The 16,737-nt window shown below is 39.7% G+C and overlaps 1 protein-coding gene across 1 annotated transcript; it reads right to left on the reverse strand.

Moving 5' to 3' along the window:
* Positions 1-7,009: 7,009 nt before the first annotated feature.
* On the reverse strand, positions 7,010-11,644 carry LOC111254791 (uncharacterized). The gene is made up of 3 exons (XM_022816013.2): positions 10,105-11,644; positions 9,261-9,422; positions 7,010-8,651 (listed from the first exon to the last, which is right to left on the reverse strand). The coding sequence occupies exons 2-3, from the start codon at positions 9,343-9,345 to the stop codon at positions 7,537-7,539; spliced, it is 1,200 nt and encodes a 399-aa protein (XP_022671748.1). The 5' UTR covers positions 9,346-9,422; positions 10,105-11,644; the 3' UTR covers positions 7,010-7,536.
* Positions 11,645-16,737: the final 5,093 nt, after the last annotated feature.

Raw genomic sequence — 16,737 nt, forward strand, 5'->3', positions numbered from 1 at the left:
GTCTTTTCAGTAGGGTCCAGCGAAAATATGCACAGAGGCTGATGCGACGAAGTCATCTTACGCGATCCGTGTCTGAGGCGACGGTGGAAGGATTCCGCCGAAGAACAACTTCCCTAATGAATCGAAAAGCGAATAGATAACAAATTAGTAATTAAACTTATCAAATATGCTCTAATGGCTGGACGGAAAATAAATAATAAATACAATAAATCCACCCATAAATGATCATACAGAGCTAAAGCGCCAACTTAATTGTTTAGACTCAAAATCGAGCATTAAAAACGAGACTAAGGATGGGTGGTTGGCACCCAGGTATAAGATAATTTCTTAGTTTAGGTCCAAATTGAGCCTGGCAGTTTGAAACAGCACTGGACGTAGGAAGTCAGAACACCTTAGCCGGCGATTTTTTAAAATTAACTCAGTACATGCCAATGAGAATTTTCTAGATGCAGCTAGCCTAAATCGAAGTTAATACAAAAATACCATATATATGTAAAGGATGAATGAGGTGATTCTAAATTTTCGCGTTGAAGCCACTGAAAGCTACTCAGATATCGCCAGAGCCGCTTCATATTGTGCTCAGGGTTCAGTATATAGATATAAACTCAATAATATGCATACTTGCATATTTGCAAAAATGTGTGCCGATGATATAAAGGTGTACGTACGCGTCTATAAATACGAGGCTAGCTTCCTGTTGCAAGTTTACCCAAACAAGATTTTAAAGTGAAGCAGTGCATTAGATGAAAAATAATTGGTTGAAAAATGCATCATTGTACACGCAAACCCCTAATTCGATTAACAAACAGTATTAACTAACTACGTTGCCCTGAGAATTACCGAGCATGTAATGGATCTACTTCTTCACGTAACACGCCTTCTTGATCAGATCTCACGTTTGTTCTAAAAAAACCCAATTTTATATACTAATTTATGCAACATAAATGTTGAGCTGTTCATTATATGCATATCACCCGTGTGATATCGAAATGAGAATTTTGAGGAAATTGAGGGCTTATAAGTAAAACGCGGCGCTTAGGTGATCAAATGGGCAAAGTTGGAAAACGGATCGATGATTACTGGATTTAACATCTCTAACAATCAAGAAAATGTATCAAAAGGCATCCTGCAAGTCTGAGACCAACATATTCGGGACATCGAAATAACCACTAGATTTTACTAAAATATATAACCAAAAATCTATCTCTAAAAAACGATATCTAAATCCGTTTCCATCAGGAATCCCCTTTGTGCAACCAAGAAACAATATATAAAATGGGTAGCTTGTTTTATGCCTACGAATGCTATTGCAATTAACCTTTGAATAAGCATGTCATTGCTATTTTAATCTTGTGCGTCAGGCTCCGAAAAAAACGCTATGAATTGAGACAAAACTTTTTCTATAACAAAAAAAAACAAAAACAATGAAATATCCACATCCAATGTTAGCGCCCATCTTGCTTTGGTTGACTTAGCTAATTTGCTGATGTTTCACTTAGCCTTATAAAAATTATTATACTCACTAGAAGTTATCCCGTTGCAGTTACCCTGTCTACCTAAAAATTTACTGTTTGACAGCCATTCTATTAGCCTGCTCTAATATAAATGGGTTTGATTCGCGTTACACATAACCCAACTTCCTAATAGACATTTATTGAGAATACACTCAAGAAGCCGCTAAACCGTATTGGGACGTCTTTTCATTCCATTATTACGTGCGTCAATCGATACGACTCATAGGTCGTTTGGCCCTTTCCATGCGGAAATATCTTTAAGGCATAGAAACATGCATGGCATTTTATTAAGCTTCTCGAAAGCTATGACTTGGTACCGAAAAATACATTTCCTACATTGGGTTCATCCGAAAACTGAAGTTCAGCTTTCGAAACATACATTTTATTTCGATTCAGTTCATTGAAAGCTTTCGAGTGGCATCAAGAAATACCTTCTACGTAGTCCTCCTTGTAAAAAAATTCGAACCTTAAGAAGTTTTTCAGTTATACTAACCGATCTATCGATCGGCTTAAAAGAACCACCATAAAATTGTGCTTTTTTATTTTTGATATTTCGGTGTTTAGTAGAAAAATCTATCAAAGAATATTTTGGGGAAAAGCTGTGCTACCAAAATATTTGCTCTGTTACGCTCTCCAATCAACATGAATTAGAAAATCACTTACAGTACCATTGTCAATCATCTCGGAGTTCACCTGATTTGTGCCGTGGGAACATCAGATATCGCGTTCAATTTTTCAAGGTATCAATTTAAGGTGTAGAACTATGTACTACATAGAAGCTCGTCGAGATCTATCTATTGATAAAATCCCTTTACGTAGAAAATTTTGTAAATTGCCAATTTTTGAAACATCAAATTAGGTTTCTTTTCACACGGCCTTTTTTTATTTGAAAACTAAAACTTCGATGCCGGAGCATGCGTAGCCGTTTGTCTCAACTTGGTGAAATATTTTGATTAATACCAAACAAAATACATTTTTTTCACAATAAACATAAATCGTTTTTTCATAAATAGATTTCCCGAGATTTTATTAAAAAAAATACAGTTTACATTAGCCCCTACAACATTTGTATGAATATCTATAAGGTATTTCGGCTAAAAATATCTTAGAATAGACGATTTCAAAAATGGATTTCATAGTCAGACAGAGAGAACCAGCGAAAGAAAGATTTAATTCGCGCTTAAATAACAAAAATTTTAGATAAAATTTTGCCAAGTAAAAACTATAATTCACGAGAGACCTACGCTTTTTTGGTTGCAATACATTTGAAATTTGTCAGCATTAAATGCATCATGTCATTGCAACTATCCCGTTATAGCTTTTGTATTTTCTTGATTCATGTGGTTAATCTAATCTATTACACTGTTTCCGTGATTATTCTGTTGGAATGATCCCGCTTTTCTATTGAAATGCCGTAGTAACCTCATTACCTAATTCCAATCAATCAGCTGATACCTTGCATGCATCCTTCTCTAAACCACTTTAAAAACAATCGAGTTTAATCCAAAAATTGTTAATACAAACTCATGCAAATTTTATTCAACTTGTGCAATCCGGCAGCAGTCTATGACTTCACCTGATTTAGAAACCACCATGCCTTTCTATAGTTATGCCTCTGACCTATTTCAGCCTTGATGAAAATATCCATCAAATAAAAGAAAATGGACAGCAGATGACTTCAAGGTGGCTTGGACTTGATTACCAACAATTTTGTAAATGAACTAAATGAGCGTTGCGTCTTTTATTGGAAAAAGAAACTGGCCCCAGAAAAGTTCTCGTCAGTTATTGACCCTCTCGGAAAAATCACCATCTTTCCACTGGAAGTAAAGCTATGAAAATTCAAAAACTACTCTTCAAGTTCAATTTTGTGCGACTCTTATAAACTCTAAAAAATAAATAATTTTATGTATATTACTTAACAGTTCTTGCACATATAACGGCCCGAAGTAACATTACTCTCTATAATAAACCTCGGGAAAAGTACTCATCCGATTGGCTCTACCTGGAACTTTTACCAGGTTAGAACCTTGCCGACCCACCAAAATTCATGCCTAACCCGACCTAAACGCACTTGAGCAAAACAAAAAGCGAACTTCTATATATAATTGATAAGATAATGACCGCCTGTCATGATATGTTTTTTAAAAACGATATCCTTCTCGGAATAAATGTTATTTATTGGTATTGTATAGTATTTCCTTCTAAACAATTTATACAATCCTATTAGATTTAGTTGGGACACCTGCGCAAGGCTGCAAACAATGCAACAAACATCTACGAATAACCAATAGTAGCTGGCGGCCGTTTTTCACACGGCCATTTTTATTGTTATTAACAGCTCACGTTTGCCAATTTCCTGTGAGCTTAAATGCGTTATAGAAGATGCTTAGAAAAAACGGATATATATATATATATATATGTATCCGATAGAAAAGGGGTTCACAATGTACGATATGGAGAAACGGAACGTCGGTTGCGATAAGCACACTGGTACGTTGAGCTGAGTTTGTTTGGCCTGAATGGATGCATTCTCAATCCCGACAACCATCAGTTAACAACAAAACTCTTTCTGCTGTTCCTCGGCATTTTGAAGGTTACAGCCTGCCTTTATCGACAGTAAACATAAGAAGCGACATGAGAAGATGCAGTTCCTATTTTTATATACCAGTCGTTCGGGGCTATTTAAAAGTAGATATTTACTTTTTAGCCGACGATTCAGGAAGTAGAAAAACGTCAAATAACTTTCCGAATAACTTTCAAACTCGTTGGTATTAGTAGCTAGTCTATTTAGTTACTCCCGTAAGTGATTTCTCAAACATCGTTTAGCACAAATATACTACAGACATTTACTACTACTTTAAACGCTGATATATTTATAAAACGTTTATGAAAGAGTCAACAAAAATAAGAAAAGGTTGTAAATATTGTGAGGCGTTAAATACTCAGGAGAGGACACTCAGAGAGGCTTTCATATAAGGTAGCGCCATTTTATCCATTAATAATAGCCAAGATTTCCGGCCTAATTAAAGAAAAAACTGCGTATACACTTTTGTTTATTCTCCATTTTGCATTATAGGTTTTAATTAACCAAAAATAAGATTTTTAATTCTGGTGCAAAAATGGACCATTATTCTAATGTGACAAGAGAAACAAGCGTCTCGATGGCCATGTCTTTAATCTTAACTCAGATGTTAATTTTTTTTTGAGTGTTGTGATTTCGGGGTCTTGCCTCATTTAACGCGTTCCTGAATCCTGCAAGTTATGTGTGGTATCCAACTAAGAGTTTATGAAGCTTTGAAAGGTGATTTCGACATATTGAAATTTTAATAATTTTTCTATTAAGAAGTTAGTTAGCTTATAAAAAAATGGCGGTCTATAAGAGCAATATCTCGCAACGGATTACGGGAGCCTCTAAGTATGATTTCTGCACTTTGACTACCATGATATTTGCGATGTGAGGAGTGTTGTCGTGCAGTAAGGGTGGTTTACCTCCACTCATTTTCACCAATTATTGGTAAAACTCTTATGTACTGTGTATAAAGCTGTAGTGAATAACATCTGCATTAAATCAAAAAAACAGATACACAAAAATAAGTTTTTGCGGCTAGACATTCCTCTAATGGTGATGTTACGCCGGTTCTATTGCGTCTACCTACTGATGTGACCATCTGCGATTATTTTAGAAAATCAATTTTTTTATCACAACTGTCACCCCGGTGTAAAAGTGGGCCATTATTCTAACTTGACAACGAAGAGAAACAAGTGTGTATATGGCTCTGTTTTTAATCTTAACTCAAATTATGTGACACTCGTTTACCCATTTTTTTACCTTATAAATTTTATAGAAGTAAAGAATAAAAAGGTATGGCATATCTGTATACACCGAACTTGAGTACTAGCACCCGTATTGATAAGTTTTCGTCTACTATAGCTCTCGATAACTTATCATTTATCTTGGGGGGTATCTCTCACGAAATTCATTTTTGATTTTTTTTTTCGTATTTTTCAAACGAAAGAATCGCAATGTTTCTGGTTATAGAAGTTTAACGAATGGAGTTTTCGACAACAATCCGTCTCTACTGCTGTAGTTTGAAGATGGCATTCATTTTCGTAAACCATTGAAATTTTCCGATTTCCAGTGGTTTATTGCAACTCGCTTGCTAGAACCCTGAGTAGCGATATCCGAGCGAGCGATCTCAAATTTTCACTATACGCGTCTTGAATACAGAAAAAATATCGTGAACTTTGAACCGCCACAAAATAACGTCATCTTGAAATATACGATTGATGTTTGACATGTTTATTACATAATGGTATAATAACAATAATGATAATACCAATGAAAGTAACTCAGATTTCGGAAGACATTTTTTACATAATTTTTGGTATACGAACAATGCTAGAATACAATTATCTCTTGACCAAATTACAGAGAACGTAATCAAACGGCATTTTAATTAAAACTAAAGTTTTCTTTTCTCTGCGATCACGGTTAGAAAGATTTAATAAGAGATTTTTTTTTTTTAAGATTTAATGAGAAATCTGATTTTTAATTTCACTTTCAAAATAATATACTATGGAACAGACAGGGACTGTGGTGTAAACCACTCACAAGAAGCTATTATGCACGAGATTCGGAAAAAGCTTGAGACACAGCTCACAAAACTAAGTAAAATTTAGGAGACGAATAAGATGTGTTAGTTTTGTGCGTTTTTTTTGACGTACAGATATTTAATACCTAGACGTTAACAAATCGTAATTTTTTTCGCTCTATGAAAAATAATTACCTACACTATCCGATTAGTGTTTCTATCCATACACCGACGTATCTACACAGAAGCGCAAACAATTTCGTATATATACCCTATTTGGTCTAGATCCAAACATCAGAGACCAAAATACAGCGATCCAAGACCAACGACTTAGCTGGCCGCTCTGGGTATTGAAAGCCAGCAACCGGTTTATTTAGCGATCAAACAGTTGAGTGCTTGATTCGTACTTATTATCCACTATTTCGCTGGCTGTAATACAGAAATAATGTAATGTATTGCGCATGAAACGATTTGAAACAAACCCAACTAGGCAGCTAGACATTGGAAATCGCTTTAAACCTCAGAAATTCACAAGCGTTTCGCCATGTGAGATAGATCTTGTCTGGTATTAGCTGGTCAGAGCAAAAGTATCTGTTTGATTGGTACCTTTGAGAATATAACCGCTCGAGTATTTAAAATTCGACAAATTGGTCCAATTGGATAGCACTTAAGATGCTTAGGTAGTACAAAATTGTACGATTTGATACTCTGATTCGTCCTATGAAACTGAAGCATTATCCGAATAATAAAAAAATGATACAAACCCCGTGGCGAGGAATATTTTTTTTGGAAAATAAAATCCAAATGAGAATCATGCTTATCGAGCGCTTTCAGAATTGAAATTGCATAAGCCTTACAAGGAAACCATGAATAGTAGACTCAACACAAAAACATACAAACAGATCTATTTCGCGAGTAAGTCTTGCGCCATTTATTGACGAAATACCACGGTTGTGATGGAGGATAAAAGCATAACGCACGTAATTATGATATTCAATAGTTATTAATGCAATTCGCGTATAATGCAAACACAGCGTCTGACTGGATGATATACAGGGGACGATAAACAGGTAGATACACAGTGGTTAATTTGTTTTATCCCTATATGCAACACGTGGTATTCGGTAAGCCAGTGAAGTGATGATGGAAACAATTCATTCTCTTGACGTTACGACTATTTCATTCATTTGTAAATATATAGAGTATTTTTTTTATATTGTCACATGGATTAAACCATAGATCGTAACTGCATGCATGATGCGGTTACTAGCTAATATTGACATACGTATATATATATATGTACATATGCATATATATATATATATATATATGTACATATACATATATATATATGTACATATACATATATATATATATACTTGTCTTAGCTATTAGCCGATTCGTAGTTCAAGGTACTGCTTAATGCCGAATTATGCAGATGTCTTTGACTTTTTCGTAGATAGAGGTACAGGAATCTCAATGCCTTTTGCCTGCAGCATCTCTCGCATGAGCCTCTTCAGACAGGACACTTCAGCCTCAAGTTTTGTTACCTCGGTACGCAGCTCCCCATTAGCATCCATGAGCTGTTGTTCCTCTTCGGTGATCGTCTCCTCGGCTTGACGCCTTTTTTGTCGATACCTTTCGGCCGCGGTACGGTTTTGTGCCTTTTTGCGCTCTTTGCGGTCTTCCGGAGAGAACCGCGATCGCCTTCCGCCGCCAGTTCCAGCTTTGGTAACACGAATTTTTTGTTCCGTGCTGTGGTCGTTATCAGATGCTGTACCGGACGTTGATGAGGCGGGCGATCCTATAGAGTCAGTGCCTCCGATCGATGTGCAGAATGACGAGACTGACACCTGTGAGGTGCGGCGTTTCTTCTCGATTGGTGACTGGACCGTCATCTCGTCAGCGGATGTGAAGCCACTTGAAAATGGGCTAGACCCGCCAATACCGCTGCTTGAGCTCGTACAATAACCCAGACTGTACACCGATGCTGGTGACGCACAGCCCACGCTACTCTCGGCATACGCCGACGGGCGTTTGGTGTTTGGTGACAAAGCTTGCACTTCCTCCTCATAACCACTCACACGAAGGGAATCGTCTTCAAATACAACTTTAGGTGAAATCACCTGAATACTGGATGAAATCTGATCAGAGCAGGCGGTCAGACGGTCGTCTTCCTGTTCGAGTTTGACCAGAGGTGCTACGGGGGTAACTGCATCCGAAGGGAACTCACTAGCCCAAGGGGGCCAGCTGACCTCCTCATCGGAAACTTCTTCGAGGGCTGGGATTTCATCGAATAATGGTTGGCATGCGGGCGGCGCTAGGTCAGTGTCTGCGCATTCATTAGACTGACCCTTAATATCTTCGAGCTCCGGAATCCCAACGAGATCGAAAGCGCTTTCGTCTATCAAAGGCAGATGGTCAAAGCCCGAATTGCACGCCGACCCAATGAGGTCAAGCAGGTGTCCTGCATAATCAGGCTCATGCAGGAATGATGCCGCAAACTGAAGGCTGTCATTGTTTGTGATTTGACCATCGACAAGCGCTGAAAAATAAAAGATAGGATCATGTCATAATTTATTTGCCGTCACTTGCTTTTCAGTAGCCTAGAGCAACGCCTTACACGCATCCACTAAGACATGGCTTACAGTTTTTGACGTCTTGAGATGCGCGAATATTTGCGTCAAACAGAACACGACGTGACAAGCAATTCCATCTAAAAAGAACGAACGCCACAATCCATAGTCATCCCTTCATATGTAGATGCAACTGATTTGCAATGCAGACTATCATAAAAAATGTACGAAAATAGTAAACACTATAGCTGTTCGCTTTTTGCCTGACCATACAAGTCTAGCTACTGTGAACACATCTTTCACTCAACATAATGAGCTACATCAATGTCTTTCAGTTGGCGTTAATCAATTAAACTAAAACATCGCAAGACAACGACGTAAACTGGAACCTTAAGCAAACAGTAAAAGCACGGTAACCAACAATCACGTGCAACAATAGTGCCGTTTTTAAGCAATTTCCACAAAGTGATGATTTTTACAAAGTAGAACATGCTGCTGCTGGCAGAGTGTACAACAAGGAACAAAGGATTGAAGCTATTAAATATTCTTGAATAATAGCAGAGATAAAAAGTCGGTACCTTCAGAAGTGGCAATGGTGGGACCCAAGCTGGAAGCAAATGCTTCGAGCTTCGAGTCCCGAAACGCTGGAACTGCAGACAGCATTTTTGGTGTGGCGAAGACTTTCTCGGCTGCTGAAGAAAATTAGGGGCTGAGGGCCTCCGGGGGCAGGCATTTTGAACCTAGAATAAAGCAGGATGGTGCTGTTGAAATGCTGATGACAATGCCATATGGATCAACATGTAACTTGACAGAGGGAACATACTGTGCTCGTCTAGCCAGTGTCCTTTGATTTTAGTAAGTCTGTTACTGAATTGACGAAGTGTAGTTTTACTAAGTACCTATCAGGGCCAGCACATAACCGGCCCGAATTAGTTCATCCAAAACATAATTCGATAATAAGGATCCCAAATATGTCTCGTAATTGGAATCTGTTATTGAATTTTATTCGTTGCATAGCCACTCTATCCAAACCAAGCACAGTATGTTTAAATACACAACTATTAATCGCTTCCCGTTTTAAACACGTACTATCGTACTCGAAAATGATCGCTGTTAAGGAAATTTTTTCATAGAGGAAAAGTCTTAGCAGGCTTTTTCAATATCGGGTAAGAAGATAATATAGCGCATGCTACGAAAGGCCTGAAAGCAGACAACTTTATGTTGATGAACATGCTTGCTAAGCCGCTTTCCGGTTACGGATTGGTGTGACTACTCTTCTTAAATAAATGATACAATGGACACTCAGATTACAGGCTCAATTTCGCAAACACTATATATACTAGAATATATTGGCTTTCTATCTACAACATTTTAAAATTATCATGTTCGTCAATATGGCCGCTGTGTGCTGTAAATCATTACCTGTGTGCCAGCCGATATGCGACGGTTATTCGGCGTACATTGTTAGGCACGCAAAGACATCTCGCGGTGCAAAAACACAAACACTTTCGGCAAAGCATTAAACCCCCTTTAGTTCAATAACGAGAAGATTTGAGACCAGCTCACAATAAGCTATTGCTTTCGTTCTGTTCGCTAGCCGTCACTATATGTCAATGACGTAATCCAATGACTAGAAAAATAGAATTTGCCGCACCAGTTAGTCACAGACACCGCAGACTGTCACAGACAACACAGCAACAGGGAAAACCGCTGGCAGTCCATAATATCAATACTTTCAGAGCAATATTCAGTTTCTCTCTGGCTTTCTGAAGACTACTGTCTTTATTTCTTATTCACAGAATCCGAGAATGCAAGCTAAACTGCAGGTTGTACTGTATATGCGAAACTATTATAGAAAGAATTATACGATAATTCTTTTGTGATTATGCCGTAGTAGAATATCGTTTCTCTGAAACGACAACATGAACCGCTGCATAATAGGGCATGGTGATCTTTGTTTCGATTATTACTACTGCTACAGTCGAGATCCAACAATGAACATTGGCATCATTGTGTACACTTTCGTACGGTTACGGCACTTGTTATTGTATTTCACAATGGTATATTATCCGTACGGATAATCGTCTAAGTCAAGTCTCAGGCTGAGCAAGAACAAATCTGCGTATGCACATTAAACCCAACGGACCCAGCTGCTCCTTACCGAAAGCAAACACACACACAGTCAATCAAATATTAGGCCAATAATTATCACAGCGTCCAATCCTTCAATACGAGTGTTGTCTGTATACAGATTCTACAAAACGCAGCGATACTATTTTAGTTCATTTACAATCTGTTGGTTGTACGCCGTCAATTCGAAAGGGCCTTTGGACAGCCGGCTCGGTGCGATGCAGATGTAGGCGTTATGGTTATGTTGTCGCAGTAACTGCGCGCCGTTCTTTTGCGTGCATCGCGTGCCATTTACACGAAGTGTCCTATCCACATATGAAAATGAATGTTGCCTAGTGTATAGTTTTGTATCGTATTAAGTTGTAACTGTGTGTCTGATAATCGGCGTCCTGTCTTCGGTCGACGGGCCTAGAAAGCGAGTGGCGTTGGACTGACCGCACGAGTCGTTGGGTGATGGACATGCGAACTGTATTAGAATCCAGTATACGAATAGCGGTCGCGGCTATTCCGCCGCCTTTGTCGACGCTGCTGCTATCGACGTTGTTGTTCGACCGACTATTAAACCAATGAACTGAGCGAGCAGAGTAGCAGAAACACCAAATCAATAGACAAAGTGGACGGCTCACTCTCACGTTGACACGATTCAGCGCAGAGCCACGTTCTTTGCCGATCGCGGCGGCCCGACAGACAGTCTTGTCGTGTGCTGTACTGCAATATCTTTTCTCAGCTACACAAGCCTGCAAGTGAGAGACGTCCGCTGCGGTAACACCAGAACTGTTACCAACAAGATCTTGCCTCCAGACGAACAGATGGTGACGGCTGTACCACTGTTGAACGCAGTATAATCTACCAGGGTTAGAATGGGATTGAGTCTGCCTACAGTATGCGTATATAATGCGTACACACAGACATTATACGTAAACACGTGAGAAAGAGAGAGAGAGAGAGAGAAAGGATAAGAATAGATAAAATACTATACGAGAGCATTGACGCGCCCGTTGGTCCTCTAGCTGGCCGCCGTCGGTGGTCAACGCCGTAACGAGCTACTGTCGCACTAGCTTGGTTACTATTACTTTTGCTAATGCTGCTGCTGCTGCTGCCGCCGTGAGTAAAACCTGTTTCATTCATGTTGTTGTTGCGTACCGTAGGAGCGGTGCTCTTGATATCCAGGATGGCAACAGTGGACGAGGTGCTTCTTTGCACCTCACACAGACACGAGCAGACAGCCAGGCTTCTAGTTGGCTTCTACATAAACTATGCGCACGTACAAAGACAGACTGTTCCCGCGCTGCCAACGCACAACAATCGTCGCGAATTCGCGCGCTTTGGGTGTAATTCAGCAGTCGATTAATTAGCAGTAGGATACGACGCGGCGACCCTACGGACCAGCCAAGGTACAAAAGTAACGACGAAACGATTATGGCCGTTTGCATTGACAATCACTACTGCTGTTCAGCGATTGGTAGTGGACCAGACGCGGCCAACAGGACGCCTGTGTCCTTCGTTGTCTTGCTGGCAAGGGACAAAGTAACAACGAACGATGCTGGATAGGCTAGCGTACGAAAAACGCTGCCGTATAGCAGATTTTAACAGCTGTATTAGTAGTGGTGATGGCATTGGGTACTTGTCGTTGTTGTTGTTGTTGGATAGAAGAAGCGAACGAGCAAAGGGACATTTGCCTTGCTCGGTCCTGAATCTGGACCACCGAAGCAACCGCTCAGACAGACCGAGAAATCGTTCAACTTCCGCACGCGGCCAAGACGAAGAATAACGACAACTTCAACAGTAACAGCAGCGTTTACTTCTCAATGTTAACTTCCATACAGATGTGAAGGCCATACAGACAGTTTCGCGGCGGTAAACATCGATAAATCAACAGTGATTAGCATAGAGCCAATCCTGTTGCAGCTACCTCACACTGCCGTAAGAACTTGCCAACGAAAAGTGCTATCATCTGAATCAAGTATGTAATGAAGTGTTGACGATAAAACTGACACACACGAATTCGTGCGAAAAATGGAAGCAGAGAAACGTCCCAAAAAGTAATTTACCAGTAAAGGCACCCATAGGAGTAGCTAGTGTTAATTAGATATCAACAACCATGATCTGTGACTCTTAGTTAAAAAAAAATCGAAGTCTCTAGATCGTGCCTCCTTTACAATTATCATTGTTATATCATCGCACGTCTCCTACGCGTGGCAGCCAAACCTTAGTTTTTCCTAACGAATTGGAGGGAAAAAAGAGAATTACTCCGGATACAGATACAGCAACAAATACTAGCGAAAAAGTAACGAACAACTTCTCAGGAAGTACTTTCGGATTAATGTCCTAAACAGGGGACAGTTGCACTCTATCGACGCAGATAAGAATCGAACGAGAAAACCTGATTTCGGAATTAGTCTCAGTATCGATTTAACAATGTGATGCGGAATTACAAAAAGCTAGCCCCTAAATGTTTCTACGATTGCGGATTGCCTTCAACGAGTACAAATCCAGTATGGTATGTATATTGGTAATGGAAATGGCTACACCGGAGGGGCAAACGGACAGAGTTCAACGATCGCAACTACCGGGGTGGTTTATTATCTGTCGATAACAGCACAGAGCGAGATCAGCGTATTTGAGGGATGATTGTGCAAAATGATATCTTTTCTATATTTATAATATTTGTCGCTGGCACGGACGCAATCGTCAAGGGGCTTAGAGATATGCATGAATGCACTTATTCTATGAAGAAATAGCTAGAAAAGCACAGCTTACATCCGCCATAGCTGAGCGAAATCAATGCGTTGCATTAAAAAAAAAAAGGCAATATCAGAACTAGATCGTTGATAGCGTTATTGTAGAATGTTACCCTTCTACCATGCAAGCACAACGTATCTACGATGTTTACGGCGGATACATTACCCTGAGACTACAGGATTTATTACCTGAAATCGTTATATTAGTACAATAAAAACACCAGCGTATAGGATAGCCAGTTTCTGTTGTTAGTAAAGATCCTTTAAGCAAGCGAAGTTAGCAAGCAAGATTTGTTCAGGAACAAATTTGATATTCATAAAATACCACGGATCCATAATATTACAAGCGTGAGAACGGCCTACTTCGCGTGCACTTGAGCGAGTTCGTTTTAACGGTGGCAAGCATCTTATTATTATTATAGCAGGTTATTCGCTTATCCCATATATCGCACACAGAGAACAATAAAGGTAGCATTCTTTAAATGGCGGTAATGGTAGACTGACGCGAGGGGTCCGCGCGGGGGGGGGGGGGGGTAGCTACTATTCTTGCGCGGATACTATTCCCTGTCTGGAAATACCGGGCCACATAACACAACGAGCGTTTTCAAAAAAGCGTCAGTCGCGTTTAAATGAGCACAAATTCGAAGGTGACAAACGCACATGTGATTGCGGCGGTGAAATCCGATGCCAGATTGTCGGCTAAATCCTGAACGCGCCGCTAAACGAAAAGGCGTAATAGTGGTCCTTCTCACCTCCAAAAGGTCGCTAATCCACTTAAGAGCGGCCAGTTCAAATTCGCTACATTCGAAGTACAACATGTCTTGGCTATACCGTAAGGAGAGGTGTGATCTGTAAACGAAACGCGTTCTCGCGCATGTTGAGCATAAGCCCGCGGTCTCACTTCAGCTCACCTTCTCTCTACTAAGCCAACAAAAAATTATACCCATCCGCCATGAACCGACGGACGTAGATCAACATTTCAGTTGTTTCAATGACATTTTTCTTTTCGTCAGTCAATATTTGAGATGGTCCATTGCCTGTTTTGATGCTGATCAGCTGTTTCGCAGCATGATCGTAGTCGTCGAGGTAGTGTTACACATATAGCATAATGGTAGTCAGTTACTATGTTACCGAACAAGTAAATAGATAACAGTTAACAAAGACTTTTCTCTTCTTTCACTCAGCCAGGACTTCAGACATGCGTGACAATGCAGGAACGTCCCTATTCATATCGCGTCATTGTGTAAAAAAGAAATCGATGTACCTGGTATCTAACAATGAAAATGTTGCGCACTGCTTTGTCTCCAACTTTCAGGATACCTCTTATAGGCGCATTAACGCGTTCGTCGTCATAACAGTTACTGAGCATCATTTCGTATATTATTAATCGTATATATATATATTCGTATATCTTAATAATAAATAGATATAGACAGTAGATTGGTGCTATCTCACGGTGGATCTGCAACCCTAACGGTACCATCGGCTACCGCTGTAGCATAGATGTATTTTACCTTCATAAAAAGCATCGTCCCGTTTGCTGCCCAGCGGGCGTTCGCTACTGAGCATCAATACAGCGCAAACGTTCAACTGCGAAGGTATTCATATCAAATATGATTATACCCACAATGTTATCAAATATAGGACATATGCAGCACCACGTCTCGATAACCCACTGTGCGATCATCTTCGAGAAAGACATTCGAAGTCCGGAATATAGAGATTAAACCAATCTTATACGTTCCATACACATACACATCTGTATCTAGGAGAGGCGATAGCTTATTGAGGTCGTAATGAATGAGATTCAGCTGCAACAACATCAATCAAAGCAGCGCAGTATTTATTGCGTTAAAACCTAATGTTCGAACATCAAAGTGTACTACTGTATTTTGTTTGACCAGTATAAAACAAAGTACCATTACAAGTAGATCATTTAATGACTTAAGGGTACGTTCTCGATTGGTGAAAAGATAAAAAGTTGAAATTTCTTTTTGGTCTCGAACGGCGATTAACAAGTTATGTAATGATCGAGGTTACACCTAAAGCATAGTCCTACTGAGAATGCAAGTTACTAAGCGACAGTATTGCGCCATTTGCCGGGTAAGCTGTCGCAGAAAATTCGTACATTTCTACTACGCATATAGCAGTGATAATCATAATAGAGTCACTAGTTTCAAGACAAAAAAATCTATTAAACGTTGATGGAAATATATATTATTTGATATTAGAACTACAAAATGTGCCATAGCCAAGTAATATCCCCAGGCATGTCAGTGCTTGTAACAAGCACACTACACATGAATTCATGATCGGATATATTCATAGAATTTTTATCAATGGTTAGCATGGATAACTTGGATTTATGGTTCGTATACATTCGATCCGTGTGTATACGACATGCACACAACGGTACACTAACAACAAACAACAATTGTATGTAGGCATTGTTATACCCATTCTGAAATACCTCCTCTTACCAATCCTCTGTACTCTCCTGTGGAAGAAAAAGTCTAATTTTTCACATTTCTACATTAGCTGTGAAAAGAGTACGGTTAATTACATTCTCGATACGCTCTCAACTGCGATATTTACTGGTAGCATCAAAACGCACAAAACCCAGTCAGCATTGCCTTTTAGTCCTTTCTATTCGGCCAACTCTCGCTTTTCGTCCACCTGGAACTCTTCTTTGTCCCGAACTGTCTCTCTTCCGAACGTCAAAGTGCGTTCGCGTGACGTCAGTAGCTTCGTAAGTAACCAGCAACTATCGCGTGCAAGAGCGGGGAACAGTCAACGCTCGACTCAACAATCAAAGGGCACTCTCTCTATGGGCAACGACCCACACCTCCTAGTTTTACGCATGCGAAGATCGCCTCTTGATGGCAGATACACTAACCATGCTACAATCACCTCGTCTTGTAAAAATAACAGCAATATCAAAGTTTTTTTTAAGAACAACAAAGTTAATGTCGAAAAGGTGTGTAAACCTAAAATTGGTGGACATCATGGTAGCCGACAACGTGCGCTTCTTGGCATCCGAGATAACCTTGCACTTGGTTTGCGACACTCTGAAGTTGGGCAAGCAGGTGGCTAGCAGGCGTTAACCGCTAAATCAGCCTAAACATTTCTTCAAAGATGTTCGATTCCGTTGTTCACCTTTTTAATATAAATATATATATATATA

Source organism: Varroa destructor, unplaced genomic scaffold, assembly GCF_002443255.2.
Source record: "Varroa destructor unplaced genomic scaffold, Vdes_3.0 BEIS01000007.1, whole genome shotgun sequence".
Classification (NCBI taxonomy): Eukaryota; Metazoa; Arthropoda; class Arachnida; order Mesostigmata; family Varroidae; genus Varroa; species Varroa destructor.